General features: G+C 38.2%; 1 protein-coding gene across 2 annotated transcripts in view; it reads right to left on the bottom strand.

Annotated features, from left to right (window-relative positions):
- Positions 1 to 25,301, bottom strand: part of LOC127617818 (exportin-5) — an 84,338-nt gene that overhangs the window by 43,590 nt on the left and 15,447 nt on the right. For both annotated transcript variants that reach the window (XM_052089913.1, XM_052089912.1), the window contains exons 17-26: positions 23,793 to 23,834; positions 23,628 to 23,717; positions 20,641 to 20,840; positions 12,656 to 12,755; positions 12,380 to 12,561; positions 12,109 to 12,209; positions 11,895 to 11,991; positions 11,631 to 11,766; positions 11,334 to 11,432; positions 1,127 to 1,173 (exon numbers count right to left, since the gene is read on the bottom strand). In XM_052089913.1, the coding sequence (XP_051945873.1) occupies positions 1,127 to 1,173; positions 11,334 to 11,432; positions 11,631 to 11,766; positions 11,895 to 11,991; positions 12,109 to 12,209; positions 12,380 to 12,561; positions 12,656 to 12,755; positions 20,641 to 20,840; positions 23,628 to 23,717; positions 23,793 to 23,834 (1,094 nt within the window). The remainder of the gene's footprint in view (positions 1 to 1,126; positions 1,174 to 11,333; positions 11,433 to 11,630; positions 11,767 to 11,894; positions 11,992 to 12,108; positions 12,210 to 12,379; positions 12,562 to 12,655; positions 12,756 to 20,640; positions 20,841 to 23,627; positions 23,718 to 23,792; positions 23,835 to 25,301) is intronic.

Raw genomic sequence — 25,301 nt, 5'->3', positions numbered from 1 at the left:
CACATGACAGCCTGCCTGGAGTTTGCCAAAAGGCACCTGAAGGACTCTCAGACCATGAGAAACAAAATTCTCTGGTCTGATGAAACAAAGATTGAACTCTTTGGCCTGAATGGTAAGTGTCATGTCTGGAGGAAACCAGGCACCGCTCATCACCTGGCCAAAACAAACTGGGGATGTTTTTCAGTGGCAGGAACTGGGAGACTAGTCAGGATCAAGGGAAAGATGAATGCAGCAAATGTACAGAGTCATCCTTGAAGGTTCATCTTCCAACAGGACAACTACCCTAAGCACAAGGCCAAGATAACAAAGGAGTGGCTACGGGACATCTCCATGAATGTCCTTGAGTGGCCCAGCCAGAGCCCAGACTTGAACCCGATTGAACATCTCTGGAGAGATCTGAAAATGGCTGTGCACCGACAATCCCCATCCAACCTGATGAAGCTTGAGAGGTCCTGCAAGAAAGGGAGAAACTGCCCAAAAATAGGTGTGCCAAGCTTGTAGCATCATACACAAAAAGACTTGAGGCTGTAATTGGTACCAAAGGTGCTTCAACAAAGTATTGAGCAAAGGCTGTGAATTAAAAAAAAAAAAAAAAATCCCGTTTTTTATTTTTAATAAATCTGCAAAGATTTCAAACCAACTTCTTTCACATTGTCATTATGGGGTATTGTTTGTAGAATTTTTAGGAAAATAATGAATTTAATCCATTTTGGAATAAGGCTGTATCATCAAAATTTTTTAGCCCACTAGCTAGAGCTTACACCTAAAATAAATTAAATGTTCAGCCCTGGCTAAAATATTATGCAAATTAAAAAGAAAGTGTGCTTGTATATGTTCTATATTACATATAGGCTCTATGAAGTGACATCCTTTATTGGAAGGATATCCATAAGATATTGTCCCAGATATGATGGCCTCTACGAGAGTTGCAGACATGTATAGTAACCAGTGTTTTGCATCAACATTTACTTTACTGCATTTTGGCTGGAATGCAAAATTGATAAATAGTCCAATTCAGGACCGGAACTATCCATTTTATAGATATATAAATGTGGTCACCCAATGCCCCTGAAGTATAATGTGGTAAAAGTAAATTAATTTTCTAACACTGAAATAAATATCTTACCACACACTGGTCCGTTGATTGATAACCTGCCAACGAAAGATCAGTCTCTGTTTTCATTGAAGAGAAAAATGAGAGATCACAACATTAGACAAAAATACTAGGCAATATTTTTTTTTATATCAAAAGTTAACAACTCCATGAAACATTCTTAATGTGCATTAAATAAAATGTTCTTTGTGTGTCATTAAAGTAGTTATAAAAATCAATAACAGACGTTTTACTTGTCTGTATTTTTTTTGAGGGGTTGTAAGGTTTTACATAAATGGCTGTAAGTAAATTAAAAAATACTAAATATTCCTGTTTAGTCCCATGCCTCAAGAATCAGTGGGATAAATCAAACCAAGATCAGTCTTTTTACAAAACTAAAGTCATATGCAGTGTTTGTATGGCAAAATTGAATGATCATCAAACTTCAAAAAGTATGAAATATGAGTGATACACGGTATTATTGAGAACGCCCATTGGTCGGCGGCGATTCATGTCACGTTTTCTGTGAAAAGGCCTTAAAGGGATAGTTCACCCAACATGTGTGACTTCTGTTTAACACAAAGATTTTTAGAAGAAATTCTCAGCTCTGTAGGTCCATACAACAAAAGAGGATGGGTGAAACATTTTTTTATCCAAAATCAGAAGGGCACCTTAAAAGTTCTCCAGACAAATCTGGTGGTTAAATCCTTTTCAGTCTCCACTTAACTTTTAATTTCACACAATCCTTTTTCTGTTTTTAGTGATTCAGATAATTTGCGCATATCGCCCCATACTGGGCAGAGAGGAAAATTTATGATAAAAATGACAAACATTTATTTCTAATGACAAACATCTATCATCATTTTTGTTCAACAGAAGAAAGTAACTCATACACATATGGGAAGCCAGGAGGGTAAGTAATCATGAGATCATTTTTATTTTTGGGTGAATTATACCTTTAAGGCAGGGGTGTCAAACCTCTGGAAAAAAATTGTGTATGTTGATTTAGCCTGTAACTTGGGTAAGATCCATTTATACTATTTTTTTTAATTCAGCAACAGCAGAACAGATAAACATTTATATTTGTGGTGTTGTATGTAGCTATGTTATAGCTTGCATGATCAGTGGAATTTCTTTGAATTACACTGGACATTCAGCTTAGGTGACACCCACAAGTTCCATGGCCACAGATTCCCACAGTGAAGTTTCTCTAACAGCAATAATGACAACATGGACAGGTCCAAGAATAAATATTAGATGTATTAACTGTTCCATTGTTTCCATCCCATTGAACTTTTTATTTTTAAGCAGGTATCAGTTTCTTGGTGTTTATGTTCAGTTTTAAATGGTTTATTGAGGCTAAAGCTCCATTCAAAAAGCAAGCGGTTCTCTCTTTTTCATGTAAATATTATTGCTTGATTCCCTTCAACTAATTGTGTGTGTATTTGTGATGTAACCTCTGGTTAATGAAATTAGTAAATTCAGTGTTTTTCCTTTTGTTCAAAGTTTAAAATTAGCACCCACCAACCTGCCAAATGTGGATATTTTATGCGCAGTGGTGGGTTATTTAACTTATAAATAGACTTGGAGTGACACGTGAGAAGAAATGCTGTCAGACACAAAGACGCACGTTTTAAGAAATACACGATTATATTTTGAAGAACAGAATAAAGAAAAGCAGTTGGTGTGCGTTTCTGATTCGCTGTGTATTCAGAGGCCATAATTGCAGTGCTTCTCCTGGAACACACGTATGCAGAGTGCTCAATGTTTCTGCTGTTTCAGTCATCTGAAAATAGTTTGCAACTGCAAGAATAGTGTCGTCTATGAGAATGCTGCAAATGATCTCAGACCATCTCAGGAGGTGCTCAAAGTTTAGTTTGCTTAATTTCCCTGGAGCAGTTTGTTTAAACGTTGTGAATGCAACATTGCTTAATTCCAAGCATTTGTGACTGAACACATAACCATAAAAAGAAAATCACTTGCTACGACATTAATAAATTGCCATCTGTGTCATCATAATTAACTACAGCTTCAGAAGTGGTGTTTCATATGCCTTTATGAATTCATTTGCTCCACCGCTGAACTACCAGCGTCACTAAAGAAATAATTTTTTACCTAAGTTATGAGATTGCAGTCTGGAATAGAATTGGTGACAAAAAAAGAGTGCACCGAGAAAACAGTGCACCTTTCTATTGCGTTATGTTTGCTCTTCGCTGGCTGTACTCAATGACAAACAATGGTTAGACCGATTCATGAATAAATTACCCCTATGAGCCTGTACATTTAGAACAGTGATTCACCAGCTCTCAAGTTCTCGTTTTGAATCAGTATGACAAATCCTTCAGTGAATGAACTTACTGAATTACTTGGGAGGAGCCGAATGAATGTTATTTTCTGCAAGTTTCTCTCAGTCATGTCGAAATGTTGTGTGTACAAAGTTAAATAAAATGTGATAACAAATGATAATATTGTTAAAGACAAATCATAATTTTAATAAATAATTTTAAATGTTATTAAAACACATACACACATACATAAATATACAAAAAGATCCCCCATTTAGCCTTAACAGACTGTAGGGGCAAGTGCTGTTAGCGAGCACCTATGAAGGCCAGAACGGTACACAAGGGGGTGGGTGGCCAGCACCACGCCCGACCGCCTTTGTCTCCCCAGTGGCAATGTTTACACACTGCACCAGGTACTCATTTTAGGCTGAGTCGACCTAGGGGAGGCCCGGGACCGGTTCAGATAATCATCACTGGTGTTGGCCATGAGAGGGAATCAAACTCAGGTCGCCAGATTCATAGCGCAGCACGCTAACCGCTACACTACCGCTCCCGTTATAAATATACACATATACATACACATACATGTATGTGTATATGTATGTGTGTATATACATGTATGCATGTATGCGTGTGTGTGTGTATATCTATATCTATATATATATATATCTATATAGATATATATATCTATCTATATATCTATATCTATCTATATCTATATATCTATCTATATCTATATATCTATATCTATATATATATATATATATATATATATATATATATATATGTACATGTGCTGGTCATATAATTAGAATATCATCAAAAAGTTGATTTATTTCAGTAATTCCATTCAAAAAGTGAAACTTGGATAATGTATACATTCATTCCACACAGACTGATATATTTCAAGTGTTCATTCCTTTTAATTGATGATTATAAATGACAACTAATGAAAAACCCCAAAATCATTATCTTAGAAAATTAGAATATTGTGAAAAGGTTCAATATTGAAGACACCGGGTACCACACTCTAATCAGCTAATTAACTCAAAACACCTACAAAGGCCTTTAAATGGTCTCTCAGTCTAGTTCTGTAAGCTACACAATCATGGGGAAGACTGCTGACTTGACAGCTGTCCAAAAGATGACCATTGACACCTTGCACAAGGAGGGCAAGACACAAAAGGTCATTGCTAATGAGGCTGGCTGTTCACAGAGCTCTGTGTCCAAGCACATTAATAGAGAGGCGAAGGGAAGGAAAAGATGTGGTAGAAAAAAAGTGTACAAGCAATAGGGATAACCACACCCCCGAGAGGATTGTGAAACAAAACCCATTCAAAAAATGTGGGGGAGATTCACAAAGAGTGGACTGCAGCTGGAGTCAGTGCTTCAAGAACCACCACGCACAGAAGTATGCAAGACAAGGGTTTCAGCTGTCGCATTCCTTGTGTCAAGCCACTCTTGAACAAGACACAAGCGTCAGAAGCGTCTCGACTGGACTGCTGCTGAGTGGTCCAAAGTTATGTTCTCTGATGAAAGTAAATTTTGCATTTCCTTTGGAAATCAAGGTCCCAGAGTCTGGAGGAAGAGAGGAGAGGAACTGAATCCAGGTTGCTTGAAGTCCAGTGTAAAGTTTCCACAGTCAGTGATGGTTTGGGGTGCCATGTCATCTGCTGGTGTTGGTCCACCGTGTTTTCTGAGGTCCAAGGTCAATGCAGCAGTCTACCAGGAAGTTTTAGAGCACTTCATGCCTCCTGCTGCTGACCAACTTTATGGAGATGCAGATTTCATTTTCCAACAGGACTTGGCACCTGCACACAGTGACAAAGCTACCAGTACCTGGTTTAAGGACCATGGCATCCCTGTTCTTAATTGGCCAGCAAACTCACCTGACCATAACCCTATAGAAAATCTATGGGGTATTGTGAAGAGGAAGACGCGATACGCCAGACCCAACAATGCAGAAGAGCTGAAGGCCACTATCAGAGCAACCTGGGCTCTCATAACACCCGAGCAGTGCCACAGACTGATCGAATCCATGCCACGCCGCATTGCTGCAGTAATTCAGGCAAAAGGAGCCCCAACTAAGTATTGAGTGCTGTACACGCTCATACTTTTCATGTTCATACTTTTCAGCTGGCCAACATTTCTAAAAATCCTTTTTTTGTATTGGTCTTAAGTAATATTCAAATTTTCGGAGATACTGATTTTGGGGTTTTTCATTAGTTGTCAGTTATAATCATCAATTAAAAGGAATGAACACTTGAAATATATCAGTCTGTGTGGAATGAATGTATACATTATCCAAGTTTCACTTTTTGAATGGAATTACTGAAATAAACTTTTTGATGATATTCTAATTATATGACCAACACCTGTATACATACACACACACACACACACACACATACACACATACATATACAGTGGGTACGGAAAGTATTCAGACCCCCTTAAATTTTTCACTCTTTGTTATATTGCAGCCATTTGCTAAAATCATTTAATTTCATTTGTTTTCCTCATTGTACACACAGCACCCCATATAGACAGAAAAACACAGAATTGTTGACATTTTTGCACATTTATTAAAAAAGAAAACCTGAAATATCACATGGTCCTAAGTATTCAGACCCTTTGCTGTGACACTCATATATTTAATTCAGGTGCTGTCCATTTCTTCTGATCATCCTTGAGATGGTTCTACACCTTCAACTGAGTCCAGCTGTGTTTGATTATACTGATTGGACTTGATTAGGAAAGCCACACACCTGTCTATATAAGACCTTACAGCTCACAGTGCATGTCAGAGCAAATAAGAATCATGAGGTCAAAGGAACTGCCTGAAGAGCTCAGAGACAGAATTGTGGCAAGGCACAGATCTGGCCAAGGTTACAAAAAAATTCCTGCTACCCTTAAGGTTCATAAGAGCACAGTGGCCTCCATAATCCTTAAATGGAAGATGTTTGGGATGACCAGAACCCTTCCTAGAGCTGGCCGTCCGGCCAAACTGAGCTATCGGGGGAGAAGAGCCTTGGTGAGAGAGGTAAAGAAGAACCCAAAGATCACTGTGGCTGAGCTCCAGAGATGCAGTCGGGAGATGGGAGAAAGTTGTAGTAAGTCAACCATCACTGCAGCCATCCACCAGTCGGGGCTTTATGGCAGAGTGGCCCGACGGAAGCCTCTCCTCAGTGCAAGACACATGAAAGCCAGCATGGAGTTTGCTAAAAACACCTGAAGGACTCCAAGATGGTGATAAATAAGATTCTCTGGTCTGATGAGACCAAGATAGAACTTTTGGCCTTAATTCTAAGCGGTATGTGTGGAGAAAACCAGGCACTGCTCATCACCTGTCCAATACAGTCTCAACAGTGAAGCATGGTGGTGGCAGCATCATGCTGTCGTGGTGTTTTTCAGCTGCAGGGACAGGACGACTGGTTGCAATCGAGGGAAAGATGAATGCGGCCAAGAACAGGGATATCCTGGATGAAAACCTTCTCCAGAGTGCTCTGGACCTCAGACTGGGCCGAAGGTTCACCTTCCAACAAGACAATGACCCTAAGCACACCGCTAAAATAACGAAGGAGTGGCTTCACAACAACTCCGTGACTGTTCTTGAATGGCCCAGCCAGAGCCCTGACTTAAACCCAATTGAGCATCTCTGGAGAGACCTGAAAATGGCTGTCCACCAACGTTTACCATCCAACCTGACAGACCTGGAGAGGATCTGCAAGGAGGAATGGCAGAGGATACCCAAATCCAGATGTGAAAAACTTGTTGCATCTTTCCCAAAAAGACTCATGGCTGTATTAGATCAAAAAGGTGCTTCTACTAAATACTGAACAAAGGGTCTGAATACGTAGGACCATGTGATATTTCAGTTTTTGTTTTTTATAAATGTGCAAAAATGTCAACAATTCTGTGTTTTTCTGTCAATATGGGGTGCTGTGTGTACAATAATGAGGAAAAAAAATGAACTTAAATGATTTTAGCAAATGGCTGCAATATAACAGAGTGAAAAATTTAAGGGGGTCTGAATACTTTCCGTACCCACTGTATATGTGTGTGTGTGTATGTATATATTAGGACTGTCGATTTAAAGCATTAATTAAATGCGATTAATTTTACATAACACGTTAAAATTAACACATTTAATCGCACTTCCCCCAGACCATAATTAGGAAGATTCCTGAAAAATGCAAGCTTGTAGTACCACCTGTTTACTCCAGAGGGCAGTAGGTGAAACTTCAGCTGTATGAGCAACGCGCAGTTTATTACAGTGAAGAAAACACTTCAGTAGGCGTTCTTGCATTCAAAACACACAAAGGGATCTCAAGATGTGTTTAAAGATTGAGTATTAAACTATATTTAACTTGTGACTTAAACATTTTATGTTTATGATGCAACACACCCGAGACGCGACAAGCATGTCTGACGCAGGGTGTGGCTGGATTGAGATGGTGCAAAATTCGGAAAATACCCCATAAATATCTAAAACACAATTAAAATCAAAAACATTTCCTTCAAATTTATTTATACGTACTACCCCACTAATTATTTTCTTGTAGAATTAATTGTGATGTCGATATGTTCTGTACATGCTGTGGTCTGCAGGCAGAAACATTTTTTCATTTATTTTGGAGCTGTCCCTACTCGACTTGTTTTGGTCTGATTTCAGCAAGATTGTTAGAGATCATATTATTTCCAGCTTTCATGATTGACAAATTCACTTGTGAAATGGATTGCTGTGAACTGTATGCCAATGATTGGTTTATGTTCAATAATATGGTAGTAAACTTGTATTCTAAAGCCGCTATTGGTATTGTCTTATCAATGATTAACTCTTCTGCTACAGGAAAGTAATGCATTTCAATTATCTGGATTTTATATGTATAATTATATATTGATATAAATATGTATAATCATCAGAGATGGGACCAAGTCACACATGTGCAAGTCTCAAGTAAGTCTCAAGTCTTAACCTTCAAGTCTCAAGTAAGTCCCAAGTATTTTTTTCTTGGGCAAGTCAAGTCCAAGTCAAGTCACAGGCTATGTCAAGTCAAGTCCAAGTCAAGTCACCTTATTATTGTAATTTTACCTAGGGCTGGGCGGTATACCGAGTTTTGACAATTTATCGATATTTTTTCTCAACGCAATACAGGATGAGACAATATCGTGTATATCGATATGGTTTGATGCAAACCTCTCCCGCTCAAGCTTCAGTTAACGCCGCGAACCGGACCACTCCTACTCCATCACACAAGTTCAGCCTGACAACATGGAGGAAAACACAGTGACGATCACAGTGACGTAAAAAGAAAAACACTGGTTCGTTTATTTGGAGATGGTTTGGATTTAAAAGATCCGATGAGCAGCAAAACCAAGCTATCTGCAAAGAATGCCATAAAGCGGTCGGTGTCAAAAAGTGGAAGCACATCAAATCTCTTCCACCACTTACAACGTCACCATAAAGTGCAGTACGATGAGTGTTTAAAACTTGCGCTTCGTCTGCTACAACCTCAGCCACGAAGAATAAGCAGCCCGAAAAGTTTTCTGTCCCAAAACAAAGCTCGTTGGAAGCAAAATCTGTAAGTAATATACACTATAAAATACTTTGTTTATTAAAGAATGTTCTACCTCAAATAACCTACTTGTTCTGATAAAGTAGTTAAGTGTTCTACTGTTCTGTTTACATTATTTGCACATCAGAGTTGTGCAGCTGTAAAGTTTCAAACAAGTAGAAAACTTTGTTTTGTATGTTATTTTGATCATCACTGCTTTAATAAAGGTGATTGTGAAATCTCACATAAGGCTTTGACTTTTAGAATGTATTGTGATTTTAACTACCTTTTTGCACATAATAGCCCCCATTACATTCACTATATTTGTTTCCATATTCTTGAATATCAACATTGTTTTGCAGGATATCATTGGGCAGGATGTGAAATAATAATAAATAAAAAAATACAGATTTTCTTTATCCAAATAGGAAAAACGTAGAAAGTACCGAGATATATATCGTATATCACCATTTCACCAAAAAATACCGAGATATGATTTTTTTGGCCATATCGCCCAGCCCTAATTTTACCTGCAGAATCTGATCATAATAAAGTGAAAAGACAAGATATAAGTAACTGTCAGTAAATCACAATACTCATGTTCAGTAAAATACATCATGGAATCAAACAAAATTGTAACTTCATAAAATTATTTATTTTTCACTTCTGCCAACAGTGTTTGAAATGTTTTAAATTTTCAACATTGAGTCCATAAAACATATAACAGCTTAACATCCAACAGACTCCTCTCTGAACACCTCCCTCTCTCTCTCTCAAACACAGTTACATACATTAAACTTTGTTACATTTCTCCTCTCTCTCTCACACACACTCTCTCTCACACACACTCACTCTCCCACACACTCTCTCTCCCACACTCACTCTCTCTCCCACACTCACTCTCTCTCTCTCACACACACACACTCTCTCTCACACACACACACTCTCTCTCTCTCACACACTCTCTCTCTCACACACCCACTCACACACACACTCTCTCTCTCTCACACACCCACTCACACACACACTCTCTCTCTCACACACCCACTCACACACACACTCTCTCTCCCACACCCACACTCACTCACTCACTCTCGCTCACACACACACACTCACTCACTCACTCACACACACTCTCTCTCCCACACTCCCACACCCACACTCACTCACTCACTCACACACACACACACTCACTCTCGCGCTCTCACACTCAGAGTATATCCATAAGCCTATTTTTGCAATGTCTGTGAGTGGGAAACGTTGAGGTACCAGCGCGCGTGAACGTCATGGCAACGTACAAAACAAAGTACCTCACGCGGGAAACACTTAAATGCGCGTAACTAACGTAAATCAAGCAGGCTAGTATGCAGCATAAGCCACGAAGTGTTGGCGAAATAAAAAATTAATGGACAGATTTTTTTTCCAGAAAACTTCTTGCACAAAATAAATTCAAGCACTTTCAAGGACCTGTATCTATGTATGTTTATTTTCAAGAACTTTCCAGGGCCTTGAATTTTATTTTTCAGATTCACAAACTTTCAAGGATTTCAAGGACCCGTGGGAACCCTGCTATTATTACATTAGCTAACTACCAACTAACCAGATAAAATTAACAAATTGACAAGCACTTACTGGGCAGAATGGCTCTTCAAATGGCGGACGAAATTGGAGGTTGTCGTCTGGCTGTCCGCGATCTTAACGTTGCATGTCTTGCAAAGCGCTGTTCGTCTTTTACCATCTTGATAATCATTTTTGAAGCCGAAAACGATGACCCTCGGTAACGTTACCCCTCCGGCTGACATGTTGATGGGTTATCTGATCTAAGTGGGCGTGGTGTGCGTAAGGTACGAGAGGGCATGGCTGCTGATAGCCTATAGTGTCGTGATCCAGTCATGACAAAACTATTCTCAGCCTGCGCTCCAGCTGGATCAACTTTATTTTTTAAAATAATTTATATATTTTATATTCAAACTGAAAACATGATGTGATTAACACTCAAGTCATTCAAGTCTTCGTCTCTCAAGTCAAGTCAAGTCCCGACAAGTCCGAGTCAAGTCTCAAGTATTTTATTTTTTGTCAAGTCAAGTCACAAGTCATAAAAATAGCGACTCGAGTCGACTCGAGTCCAAGTCACCAAGTCACAAGTCCCCATGTCTGATAATCATTATTGAATTATTGTTTTATGATGGGCTTTCTCAGCAAATATTTGTATATGCGATTAATTAATCGGGAGACCATGTAATTAATTGAATTAAAAATTGTAATCGATTGACAGCCCTAGTATATATGTGTGTATATAAACTTCGACCCAAAGCAATGTCACATTGTCCAATCAGGCCTGCGGCCAAAAATGAGTTTGACACCCCTGCTTTAATATGTGACATTGATTAAGTGTACCTGCAGCAGATATGAAAACAAAGGGCCCAGCAGTGGACAGAGGAGGCTGTCATAGTACTCGTGAGGACAGGATATAACCAGCTGCTTCATGAAAACACGTGAGAGACAATTCATTAAGGCAAACAACAAAAACTAATTATACCAAAAAGCGTAACATTCATGGAACATTTCCTAGTTATCCAGATCTAATGACACAATTGTGGTCACTTACAAAGTCCAAGGTGAGCACAAGATTATTGATGTTATCACTTGTTATATTTTAATAAATGAAAATTACAACATTATAGAAAGGATATGGACTAGGGGACGGAGCCTGTGGTCTGGAACACAGTCAAGATTGATGAAGGCGGAGGCAACAATCTGTTCTGCCAATCCCTCCATTGCATAAAAGTCTTGCTGCAAGCAGGGACCTACATTTCCAAGGACATGATAACTAAAAAATAAAAATAGAGGAGTGGGACAGTTGAACAAATAGAAAACAGCAGCAACCAGGATCAGGATAAATAGTTTACACAGCTGGAGAAGAGTACAAACACAAGCATCACACTTGGTTGCTCTAACCAGTTATCGTAGAGTGTGCAGAAGAAGCCTTGCATGCGTTCAGCAACGGTTCTGTACACTGGAGAGTCATAGGCATCTAAAACTGGCTGAGGAATACCTGTAGGGGGAAAAAGTTATTTATTTTGGATATCCAGTGACAGCAACACTCAAATTATGGAGTATGTGACTCTTTTTGGGATTATCAGACAACTTGTAGACGTTCCAAGCAACCTACCTAAAACAAAGTTTTTGTCCACATCCATGATATCATATACTCTAGTGAAGGTTTCACTGAGCCGAGCAAGGTTCTCTGGCAAGAACAAGCTGTTGTGGGTCCTGAAATTATAAACAATGTTAAAGCAAATATTTTTCAAACATTTGTTACAAAGTCCAAATTCATAAAGTCTACAATAGTTGAAACATAGCATATGGTAGCAGGCAATGACTAATACTCTTCAATACCTAAACATTTTTTACTGTGCAGACAAAAATTTCTAGATGTGCACCTAATGAGGGCTAGGAGGTTGGGCAGCAGGGCCTGCAGGGACTCAGTACAGGGGTTTCTGAGGATTGGGATCCCATTAGAGGTGTAGCTTAAAACAAAGCCGCCTGCTTTTGCATCCTCAGGATCGGCAGGCCAGCGAGCACGCTTAACCACCCCGAGTATGGTGTGAACACAAAAGCTAATCTGCAAAAAATTATTAAAAAAAAAAAGCAAATAAATAAGAAAGATGGGCCAATCTATACATTAGACTGCATGCATGCACTTGGGAAATACCTACCCGTGACCTGTTTATACCCAACTGGTCCTCTGCGCTTGGATCATTGATGACCTGATCAGCACCAACAAAAGTCAAGAAAGTGGCAGGATCCCATAACACACTGCACAGAGTAAAATAAATTAATGTCAACACATTACTAACAGCCCTCACATATTCTTATAGCAGACACTTGACCACTGAATGGTACCAACAAAACAAAAAAAAATTACGCCTCTTCCGGGGACAAGGAACCGGAGTCTGGCAGAGGTAAGCAGGAATGGGGGAGGAGAAGTTCTCTGTCCACCCAGGTCATAATTTACCAGATTTTTAACGGCAAATCTAATATTAAGAAGTGCTTGGAGATCATACGCCACTAGAGAGTCTACATTCTTTAAGATGATTGACAAAAACAACACAAACATGGGCGGCTATGGCTCAGTTGGTAGTCGCAGGGTTAGTGGTTCGAATCCCAGCCCACACGACTCCACATGCCGAAGTGTCCTTGGACAAGACACTGAACCCCAAGTTGCTCCCAATGGCAGGCTACCACCTTGCATGGCAGCTCTGACGCCATTGGTGTATGAATGTGTGTGTGAAAAGGGTGAATGAGTCACAGTGTAAAGCGCTTTGAATACCGTTAAGTTTAAAAAGGCGCTATATAAGTGCAGAACATTTACCATTTACAAACACAAGCAAAGCTGACAACAGCAGACGGCAGGCCACACACAATGGCACATCTTGGAATTGAAAGCATGAAAAATGTATAATAATATTATAAAAAATATAGCTGCAAGCAGCAATGCGGATTCCTCCTCAAAATGGCAAATCATTTAAAATTGATCAGCAGATGGTTGGGGATAAACCCTCCCAATTAAGGAATTCAAAAAAACATGTCTTTGTCTGAATCCTAAACGAAACATTTTCAATGTACAGGAAAATCCATACCGGACCTTATGGATCCTTGAGGCTTTTTGTTCCCAATGAGAAATGAGGCATGTACACCAAGTTTCAGAAGAATTGGACAAATGGCGTGGAAATGGTATCACTTTGAAAATATTTTTTTGGGGCGTGGCCTGTAGCACCACCTATGGTCGAATGTGGGCCATTCTTGGTTTGTGGGTTCCTGTTGGCCTGTAGTATCAATGTACAAAATTAGAAAATATTTGACCAGAAAATGGGAATTTTGGAGTGGCCTGTAGCACCCCTAGGGGCTGAATGTGGGCCATTCTTGGTTTGTGGGTTCCTTTTGGCCTGTAGAATCAATGTACCAAATTAGAAAATGTTTGACCAGAAAATGGGACTTTTGGGAATTACCTGTAAGCTCCCTAATGGCTGAATGTTGGCCATTCTTGGTTTGTGGGTTCCTGTTGGCCTGTAGTACCATTGTACCAAATTAGAACATTTTAGACCAGAAAATGGGAATTTCGGCATGGCCTGTAGCGCCCCTAGGGGTGAATGTTGGCCATTCTTGGTTTGTGGGTTCCTGTTGGCCTGTAGTATCAATGTACCAAATTAGAACATTTTTGACCAGAAAACGGGAATTTTGGCGTGGCCTTTAGCGCCCCTAGTGGCTGAATGTCGGCCATTCTTGGTTTGTGGGTTCCTGTTGGCCTGTAGTACCATTGTACCAAATTAGAACATTTTAGACCAGAAAATGGGAATTTCGGCATGGCCTGTAGCGCCCCTAGGGGCTGAATGTTGGCCATTCTTTGCGTAGTACTTCAGAGTGATGTCATCTTGAAGCATGTTAGGTTTGAAAAACCATCAGTCAAAATTACATTTGATTTATTGACACGTATATATTGTTAAAATTTGGACATTTACATAAACACGCCCCTTTCAGCCATTTTGTATCAGTATTCATTTTTCCTAAGTAACGTTTTCAAAGACTTCAATTCTACACATGTGTACCAAATTTCAAGTCAATTGGAGCTACGGTTCAGGAGAAGAAGAGTTTTGTAGGTTTTCGCAAATTTTCAACGTCACGGAAAAATCCATCATGGCGGAAGTTATGGGTTCTTGAGGCTTTTTTGTTCCCCATGAGAAATGAGGCATGTACACCAAGTTTCAGGAGATTTGGACAAATGGCGTGGAAATGGTATCACTTTGAAAATATTTTTTTTGGGCGTGGCCTGTAGCGCCACCTATGGGCGAATGTTGACCATTCTTGGTTTGGGGGTACCCGTTGGCATGGACTATCAATGTGCCAATTTAGAAAACTTTTGACCAGTGACTTTTTGAGCTATTTGGGCTCAAGGAGAAGAAGAATAATAATAATAATAATAATAATAATAATAATAATAATAATAATAAATATAGCTGCAAGCAGCAATGCGGATTCCTCCTCAAAATGGCAAATCATTTAAAATTGATCAGTAGATGGTTGGGGATAAACCCTCCCAATGAAGGAATTCAAAAAAACATGTCTTCGTCTGATTCCTAAACAAAACATTTTCAATGTACAGGAAAATCCATACCGGACCTTATGGATCCTTGAGGCTTTTTTGTTCCCAATGAGAAATGCGGCATGTACACCAAGTTTCAGAAGAATTGGACAAATGGGGTGGATATTATATCATTTTGAAAAAAAAAATTTGGGGCGTGGCCTGTAGCGCCACCTATGGGCAAATGTTGGTCATTCTTGGTTTGTGGGTTCCTGTTGGCCTGTAGTATAAATGTACAAAATTAGAAAATATTTGACCAGAAAATGGGAATTTTGGAGTGGCTCTGTAAGCTCCCTAGGGGCTGAATGTGGGCCTTTCTTGGTTTGTGGGTTCCTGTCAGCCTGTAGAATCAATACACCAAATTAGAAAATGTTTGACCAGAAAATGGGATTTTTGGAATTACCTGTAGCGCCTCTAATGGCTGAATGTTGGCCATTCGTGGTTTGTGGGTTCCTGTTGGCATGTAGTATCAGTGTACCAAATTAGAACATTTTTGACCAGAAAATGGGAATTTTGGCATGGCCTGTAGCGCCCCTAGGGGTGAATGTTGTCCATTCTTGGTTTGTGGGTTCCTGTCTGCCTGTAGTATCAATGTACCAAATTAAAAAAATTTGACCAGAAAACGGGAATTTTGGCGTGGCCTTTAAGCCCCCTAGTGGCTGAATGTCGGCCATTCTTGGTTTGTGGGTTCCTGTTGGCCTGTAGTACCATTGTACCAAATTAGAACATTTTAGACCAGAAAATGGGAATTTCGACATGGCCTGTAGCGCCCCTAGGGGCTGAATGTCGGCCATTCTTTACGCAGTACTTCAGAGTGATGTCATCTTGAAGCATGTTAGGTTTGAAAAACCATCAGTCAAAATTACATTTGATTTATTGACACGTATATATTGTTAAAATTTGGACATTTACATAAACACGCCCTTTCAGCCATTTTGTATCGTATTCATTTTTCCTAAGTAACGTTTTCAAGGATGTCCATTCTACACATGTGTACCAAATTTCAAGTCAATTGGAGCTACGGTTCAGGAGAAGAAGAGTTTTGTAGGTTTTTGCAAATTTTCAACGTACGGGAAAATCCATCATGGCGGAAGTTATGGGTTCTTGAGGCTTTTTTGTTCCCCATGAGGAATGAGGCATGTACACCAAATTTCAGAAGATTTGGACAAATGGCGTGGAAATTGTATCACTTTGAATTTTGTTTTTTTGGGCGTGGCCTGTAGCGCCACCTATGGGCGTAATGTGGGCCATTCTTGGTTTGGGGGTACCCGTTGGCATGGAGTATCAATGTGCCAATTTAGAAAATTTTTGACCAGTGACTTTTTGAGCTATTGTGGCTCAAGGAGAAGAAGAATAATAATAATAATAATAATAATAATAAATATAGCTGCAAGCAGCAATGCGGATTCCTCCTCAAAATGGCAAATCATTTAAAATTGATCAGTAGATGGTTGGGGATAAACCCTCCCGATTAAGGAATTCAAAAATCATGTCTTTGTCTGAATCCTAAACGAAACATTTTCAATGTACAGGAAAATCCATACCGGACCTTATGGATCCTTGAGGCTTTTTTGTTCCCAATGAGAAATGAGGCATGTACACCAAGTTTCAGAAGAATTGGACAAATGGCGTGGAAATGGTATCACTTTGAAAATATTTTTTTGGGGCGTGGCCTGTAGCACCACCTATGGTCGAATGTGGGCCATTCTTGGTTTGTGGGTTCCTGTTGGCCTGTAGTATCAATGTACAAAATTAGAAAATATTTGACCAGAAAATGGGAATTTTGGAGTGGCCTGTAGCACTCCCTAGGGGCTGAATGTGGGCCATTCTTGGTTTGTGGGTTCCTTTTGGCCTGTAGAATCAATGTACCAAATTAGAAAATGTTTGACCAGAAAATGGGACTTTTGGGAATTACCTGTAGCTCCCTAATGGCTGAATGTTGGCCATTCTTGGTTTGTGGGTTCCTGTTGGCCTGTAGTACCATTGTACCAAATTAGAACATTTTAGACCAGAAAATGGGAATTTCGGCATGGCCTGTAGCTCCCTAGGGGTGAATGTTGGCCATTCTTGGTTTGTAGGTTCCTGTTGGCCTGTAGTATCAATGTACCAAATTAGAACATTTTTGACCAGAAAACGGGAATTTTGGCGTGGCCTTTAAGCTCCCTAGTGGCTGAATGTCGGCCATTCTTGGTTTGTGGGTTCCTGTTGGCCTGTAGTACCATTGTACCAAATTAGAACATTTTAGACCAGAAAATGGGAATTTCGGCATGGCCTGTAAGCCCCCTAGGGGCTGAATGTTGGCCATTCTTTGCGCAGTACTTCAGAGTGATGTCATCTTGAAGCATGTTAGGTTTGAAAAACCATCAGTCAAAATTACATTTGATTTATTGACACGTATATATTGTTAAAATTTGGACATTTACATAAACACGCCCCTTTCAGCCATTTTGTATCGTATTCATTTTTCCTAAGTAACGTTTTCAAAGACTTCAATTCTACACATGTGTACCAAATTTCAAGTCAATTGGAGCTACGGTTCAGGAGAAGAAGAGTTTTGTAGGTTTTCGCAAATTTTCAACGTACGGAAAAATCCATCATGGCGGAAGTTATGGGTTCTTGAGGCTTTTTGTTCCCCATGAGAAATGAGGCATGTACACCAAGTTTCAGAAGATTTGGACAAATGGCGTGGAAATGGTATCACTTTGAATTTTGTTTTTTTGGGCGTGGCCTGTAGCGCCACCTATGGGCGAATGTTGACCATTCTTGGTTTGGGGGTACCCGTTGGCATGGACTATCAATGTGCCAATTTAGAAAACTTTTGACCAGTGACTTTTTGAGCTATTGGGGCTCAAGGAGAAGAAGAATAATAATAATAATAATAATAATAATAATAATAATAATAATAATAATAATAAAACCATCAATTACAATAGATTCCCTCCTACGGAGGAATCTAATAATAATAATAAAACCATCAATTACAATAGATTCCCTCCTACGGAGGAATCTAATAAAACCGTCAAATACAATAGATTCCCTCCTTACGGAGGAATCTAATAACAATTCTAGTGCTAATACATACTGCATGAGCCTTTGTTAAATTATTTAATATTTACTAGGGATGTCCTGATCCCACTTTTTTGAGAACGATTACGAGAAATTTGGTACTTGCCAACACGTTTCATTTTCTCTTTTTTCTGAACTCCATATCAACAGTTTATTTTTCATGAAAATTGTGTTAAAACATTCATTAAAAAAAATTCAAATGAAAATATAACAATACATTTTCAACATAATACTGTATTATTTTTTATAAAATGTAGTGGTTTTATACAGCACAATGACAATCCAAAATATAGCATTGGATTTATTATTTTGTCAAATAAATTGCTGCATAACAGAGCATAACAGATGTGTGATATTGCCTAAATATAATTTATTGATTTATTATTAGTAGTAATACAGTAAACATTACATAAAGTAACTTTAGAGTAGAGACATGTTTCAGTAATACTTTTTTTTTTATATAATTTAAATTGAGTTTTAAGTTTGATAGTGCTTTTATTTTGAAGTGTTTGTGTAATGACGGTCGCTTTTCAGTCCGGAAAGGTGCAAAAAGCAACTATTTAATGAATAAGTATGTACTCCATATGTACTGTACCTCACACTACAAAGTGAATTGGTACTAAAAAGTTCAGCAGGTTTGTCAGAAACAAAGTGAAATTAATGTTTGCTGTCATCTGCTACAAACAGAGCACACAATGCTCATGATGGTGGTGTAAGCCCGTTTATCGGTCCAATGACGGTCTCCAATAATACGGGTGAAGGTGGTGGTTTCCCTGTATGAGCCAAGGAGGTACGTGCATCCGGCGTCAGCACAACACTGACTCCACAGATTCATTAGTGCTCATATTTGAAGCGCACTGCACAAACAATACATTTATCTTAATAAATCGCAGCTTTTGTGGTTAAATAATCACACTAGGACATAACGTGGTTTTATTTTATGCGCTGAACGTGTAAATAATGACATTATTATGGTCCGATGGTATCGGTTTTTGGTACAGGAGCATTTTTACAAGCTAGAGTACATGAGCACGGTGTCAGGGCATCCCTCATATTTACAGTGCTTTCTGAATTTAAAAATTAATGAGCGAATTTGCAGTTGTCTGTGCAATGGTGTTATTAGAATTAATTATTATTTTTACCTTTCGACCATATGATAGCAAATAACAGAAAGGATATTAAGAGACATGAAATGAAAATGGGTAAAATAAGTACTGCCTTTGTGACGACCCTATGGTCCGTTCCTTGTATTTTGAGTTCTTTGTGTGTGTATTTTGCAGATGATTGGCTGATTGGGAACACCAGCACGCATGTGTTTTCATTCCATATAAACCTGCTTCCTCATACTTGGGGATGGGGTTCGTCCTTATTCCATTACTCCCGCCTGCTGTTGGGTTGTTGCACTGGCTTGAACACTCGACATTTTATCCTGTTTCATGATCATATTCATGTTATGAGTGTTCAATAAAATATGCCAATTTTTCTATTAATTCTACTGGTCCTCTCCGTTATTTGTTGCAGCCTCTGAAAGTTGTAACAACTTATTGTACAAGTTCTCAAATTCAAATTTAGCTCTCGAGTTTTGCAACACTTTTACATTCCAACAGGCATTAAACAGGGAAGACGAGTTACTGGTCTGAAGCCACACTTTGAAACGAAGCATGTTGTGAAAACAGTCTGTGGAAAAGTGCAGCCAAATAACACAACATGCTGTAAAAGACAAGGCTGAATCCAGCTTCTTAAATCACCAGCTTCTTATTCAGTAAAAGGATTGCGGTGTGCTAAGTTTTTTCCACTACACGTGTTTACTAAATTTTTTTTTTTTTTTACTTGCCAATGGCTTATAACAGACATATTTAAGTTGCAGAGCAAAATTTTGTTGCATATTCATCATCCTGTTAAACACCTGGTACATCCTCTCATCTCCATCTGATCTATACAGGTATTTATCTGCCTCTGATTTCATCTGTTCAATTTCAGCCCATTTTGTCAACTTTAAAGTGGAGAGCATTGACTTATTAAAATGATACCACTGAACTTTTAAAAGTAATGGTTAACCCCAAAATGAAATTGTCATCACTTACTCACCTCGTTGTTTCCAACCCATATTACTTTTTTTCATCCATGGTACTCTTAAAATGTTAGTGTCAGTCACCATTCACTTCGATTGTATGAATAAGATGAATAAAAGTGAATGGTGACTGACATTCTGCCTAATATCTCCTTTTGTGTTCCACAGAAAAGAGAAATGCATATGAGCTTGTAACAGCATATGGTTGAGTAATAACGACAGAATTTTCGTTTTTGGGTGAATTATTCTTTTAATTAACTGTTCTAAACAATATTCCCCCAACCTGCCCCGCCCAAACCTTTTCCCCATGACATATGCTTGCACGCAATTTCCCTATAGGAGTCAATAAATGGCATCGTTACGTTTAATAAAAAAATACCCACCTAGATAGAATAAACTCAGTATATTACCGCCTCAATTCATACCTTCTCATCTCCTCTGAAAGCCATTGTGCGGTAACAGGTGCCATGAGCTCCTCCAGGAATGCTTTCTGCTTTTTATAGTCTTTAAATTGATTGCTGGTAAGAATCAGGGCTTCCATCAGAGCACACTTCTCCATCTGTGTCAGCAGAAGCTCACTGGAGAACAACATCTTCACATGCTCATACATCATGTCGAAAGACGGCTACAAAACGAGAAAGTCAGTTTTTGAGAGCTTAAAAAACAGACAGAAAGGGACATGCTAGTATAAACGGGGTTTACACAACTTTTGACAAATTAATTTCCATAACTTTCAGTTGTTTGTGATTACTGAACAAGTTATTTTTAAATAATTTTAAAAGATTGATTAGATTTTTTTTATGTACTAATCGTTGGAGCTAATAATGTAAAATATTAGAAAGAAAATGTTCCAAATTTATATATAAATATATATATATATATAAAAGCTGTCTTATAAAAAGCTGTCTTATAAAAAATTTGTTAACTAAGTGTGTGTAAACTTCTGACTTCAACTATATATTTATATATATATATATAGTTGAAGTCAGAAGTTTACACACACTTAGTTAACAAATTTTTTAACTACTCCACAGATTTCATATTAGCAAACAAATAGTTTTGTATGTCATTTAAGACATCAACTTTGTGCATGACTTGAGTAATTTTTCCAACAATTGTTTACAGACAGATTGTTTCACTTTAAATGGACTAGATCACAATTCCAGTGGGTCAGAAGTTTCACTAAGTTAACTGTGCATTAAAGCAGCTTGGAAAATTCCAGTCAAGCATTTAGGCAATTAGCTTCTGATAATCACATAAAAAAAAATTAAATCCCTTTAAAATCCCTGCAAAAATCATAATTGTCTATTATTAATAATAATTTTCGGCCACAGTGGTTGCACTTTGGAAATTAAAAAGTAATTTGCGTTCGGAGTTGTGCAATTTGTGAAAATGTTAAATCTAATAATACCATCTGCGTGGCAAATGGGTTTTAGTAGAGCAGATGCAATAATAATGGCGATTCCTGAAATATGCTATTCAAGCCATATTTTTATGTTGGCTACACCTCAAAAACACACTTAGAACAGTTAAGCTGAATTACGTTATTGCTATTTTGTACAAATTAAATTCACATTGGCCTACTTATTAATATGACAAAACAAAACTGTTATTACATTAATAAATAGTACACAGAAATCGTGCAACTCGACAAACTCTCCCATTACAATGACTGCGGTCACTCACTGCAGGTTTACACTGTTTTAGACCTGCATTTCGACCCGAGCTCAATGACGCTCCGCACAAAGTTCTGCAGTCTCGCGAATGCTCTCATTAAAACAAAGCTGTCTAATCAGCATAATAAACCAATTATTTACACCACGTCTATGCCTTGATTAGAACGGGAGCATTTTGGTTTTGTCATGTTGCTCATTTGCAGTATATTTAACATCTACGTTCAAAGCTAGGGGTGCAATATGCAATGAATCCAAAATAATTCCACTGTCCTTTTCACTCTTGTTCTACAGCTTCTTTTCGAGTGTCAGGCGATGTTTCTTCAGTATTAATTTTCGTGTGCCACTGCGAACAGAGAAGGCACATAAAGCAAGCATCTGGGCAATCAGACGGTTTAAAACTTGTGCATTAGGATCAGTTGTCATTACTGATAGTATGGAGGACTAATTTAAGCGGCTCTGATGGGCCATTACCATTTCATTGCTCAACGGACATTTTAGTGATTGGTTAGAATACTCAGCCGCTGCAAAAACACGTTGTAAATGGAAACCATTGACGCAAAAGTAGCAGACATAAATTGAACGCTTTAATTGTCAGCTTTTGCAATTATATAAACGTGGCAGCCGTAATTGTAATCGTGATTAGTTTGATTAATTGTGCAGCCCTAATTTGACCATATCTAGACAGGCCCCATTTCCAGCAGCCATCACTCCAACACTTAATCCTTGAGTAATCATGCTAAATTGCTAATTTTGTACTAGAAAATCAAACTGTTGAAAGCTATTTGGTTCATTAAATGAAGATTAACATTGTCTTTGTGTTTGAGTTGCCACAGTATGCAATAGACTGGCATGTCTTAAGGTCAATATTAGGTAAACAAAATGGCAAAAAAGAAACATCTTTCTCTAGAAACCCATTATTCAATCATTGTTTTGAGGAATTAAGGCTATACAAGCTTGAAATTGCCAAAAAATTTAAGATTTCATACAAAGTGTACTACACTAGTCTTCAAAGACAAAGGACAACTGGCTCTAAAAAGGTCTCTATAAAAGTACCAATTTCTTTCCATAAGAGCTAAATCTGTTAATTATTCCAAACTTTTGGCTGCCAGTGTATATCCAAATGTCTTTTTGAATGAGGTATTGATGTCTATGTTTTAGGGGAGGCATGTTCGTTCTAATCTGATGCTGATGGATAACATGCACACACATGATCTTATGGGCACTAAGGTCCCGCCCTGCCATGTGCTGAGAGAAGATTGCATTTTGCTGACAGATGGTTTGTTAGTTTATTTGCTATTATTAAACAATCCATGCCTTTCTGGTCAAATAAATTGTTTGTTTGAAACAGACCCATCACTCCTCTTGCTTTAGTAGTTCCTCCTAGAAGGTTCATAACAGTGGTTCAATAGATGTTTCAAATTTGAGTCTCCATGCAGAATATAACTGCAAATATTAATTCATATTCTCTAATTTCCATAGATTTTTATCAGAAATTCCCTGATAATGTCTAGGCTTTCCATGACTGTGGCAACCCTGTATAACATTTAATTTGGATAATTTGTTTTGGCTGATATCATGAAATACTTCAACACTTCCTAAAACAGAAGGAGGACCGAGTTATATAATCCAGTTTAGTTTCCACTTATAAAGAGCATAAAGAACAGAGCATATGTAAAATCAAATTGGATATTTTTTGTGGGGGACTCTATTCTGTGGATCAGTATACTATAACATACCAGCATTAAGTTGGAATAATCTCGACACATCCTAATGATGGAAGAACAGGCATGTCTTCTGACGTTCTTCACGGCTCGCGTTCGAGGCACCTGAACACATTCACTGAACATTAACAAGAGGGTTTGATTACATCCTCATACATGTTTATAAATGTGTTATCTTACCTTACAGTCTTCAACCAATTCAAATGTGATGGAAGGAAATATCTTTGGGGTAGAAAAGAAAAAAGGCATCAGAGGGGGGTAGGTCTTTTCGTCTATAATGCCAACAGGGTCATTCCATGTCATTTCAACAAGAGGTCCCCAGCTCAATAATGTTTTGGAATATTAATACATTTTTTGGGCAAAAGAAAATTATATAAATGATTTGTAGAGTTCTGATTTGGACCAAAATAATGGTCACCCCACCTTTACAAAATAACTTATTTCTCAACTGATTAAAAATATTGATCCATGAAATATAATATTTTGGCTTATTTGCATGTTTATCTTTCTTCTGAAAAAGTATAGACAAAAGAAAAACTCTTTCAGCAAGGGAAAATCTGGATGGTTTCACATGGAATAACTCAACACTGAGTAAAAACATACTTGGGCTGGGTGATATGCAAGAAACCTTTTCATGATATTTTTATACAAAAATATTGCAACATCCAATTACATTGTCAACCCCAAATGTAAACATAATACTACATGATTAAGCAATAGGCCTAAGTAATACAAATAAATAGAATTAAAAATATTCTTAAATTATGATATAACCCAGCACCAAGTAGAACTGGAGCCACATTTTTTGCTTTCTCCTAATGTATTTTGCAGCCAGCAAGTTCGTGTGGGTGTTTGCAAAAAACAGTCCTTTGAAGTAGCACATTATTTGTGTTGTGCCTCAGCCTCAGATATACTACAAAATATGACAGCGGTTCGGTTAAGAAAAGCCAATAACAGTAATAAAAAAAAAAAACTTTTCCTAAAATAGCCATTTACTATTACTCGGACCATAGATGTTTTGACATGTCAATGGTGGTCCGGTGAAATAAGGATTTATCCATTAACTTGAAAAAGCCCGCTTGACTGGAACAGTGACTTTAACTGGTAGATCCTGGATAAGCATCTGGCCTTCCTACACCACCACCAAAGAGAATATATTCCTGTACTTTGCTCATTTTGTGAGACAACATTTTTCTGCCTACACTGAGTGAAAGCATGCACAGTCTGATGCAAAATGAAACTATGGGTGCATCTCAATCAGCTCCCTAGCTCAGCAGTCAGGGCACTGATCAGGGAGTTGGCTATTTCTGGTCTCTAAAAATTCCCAGAATGCACCATAAAAACCAGGGAGCATCACGGCTCACTATGTTCCATTACCGGAAATGTTGTCATGTCTTTGGAAGTCTTCCACGTTGTTAGAAGACGAGCACAAGTGTAAAACAATGAAGTCTAAGCCTTGCGCATCCCTAAATGCCTGTATCTTTTAAATTGAGCAGTATCTAAAAACGTATGTGCATGATAGCAATTGGGCTATTATTTGGTATATTTGGCAACTTCCCAGCACCATGGTTAGTCATTTCCCAATATTTTCAATCATCAGGCTATAAAACAATGTAACTGATTGCTCAGAAAAAAAAAAGTTAAGCAGGCAAAAGCAGCCTCTCTCTTTTTCTCATCAATTTATTATTG

Source organism: Xyrauchen texanus, chromosome 24 (genome assembly GCF_025860055.1).
Source record: "Xyrauchen texanus isolate HMW12.3.18 chromosome 24, RBS_HiC_50CHRs, whole genome shotgun sequence".
Lineage (NCBI taxonomy): Eukaryota > Metazoa > Chordata > Actinopteri > Cypriniformes > Catostomidae > Xyrauchen > Xyrauchen texanus.
This window is presented reverse-complemented; position numbering and strand designations above follow the sequence as displayed.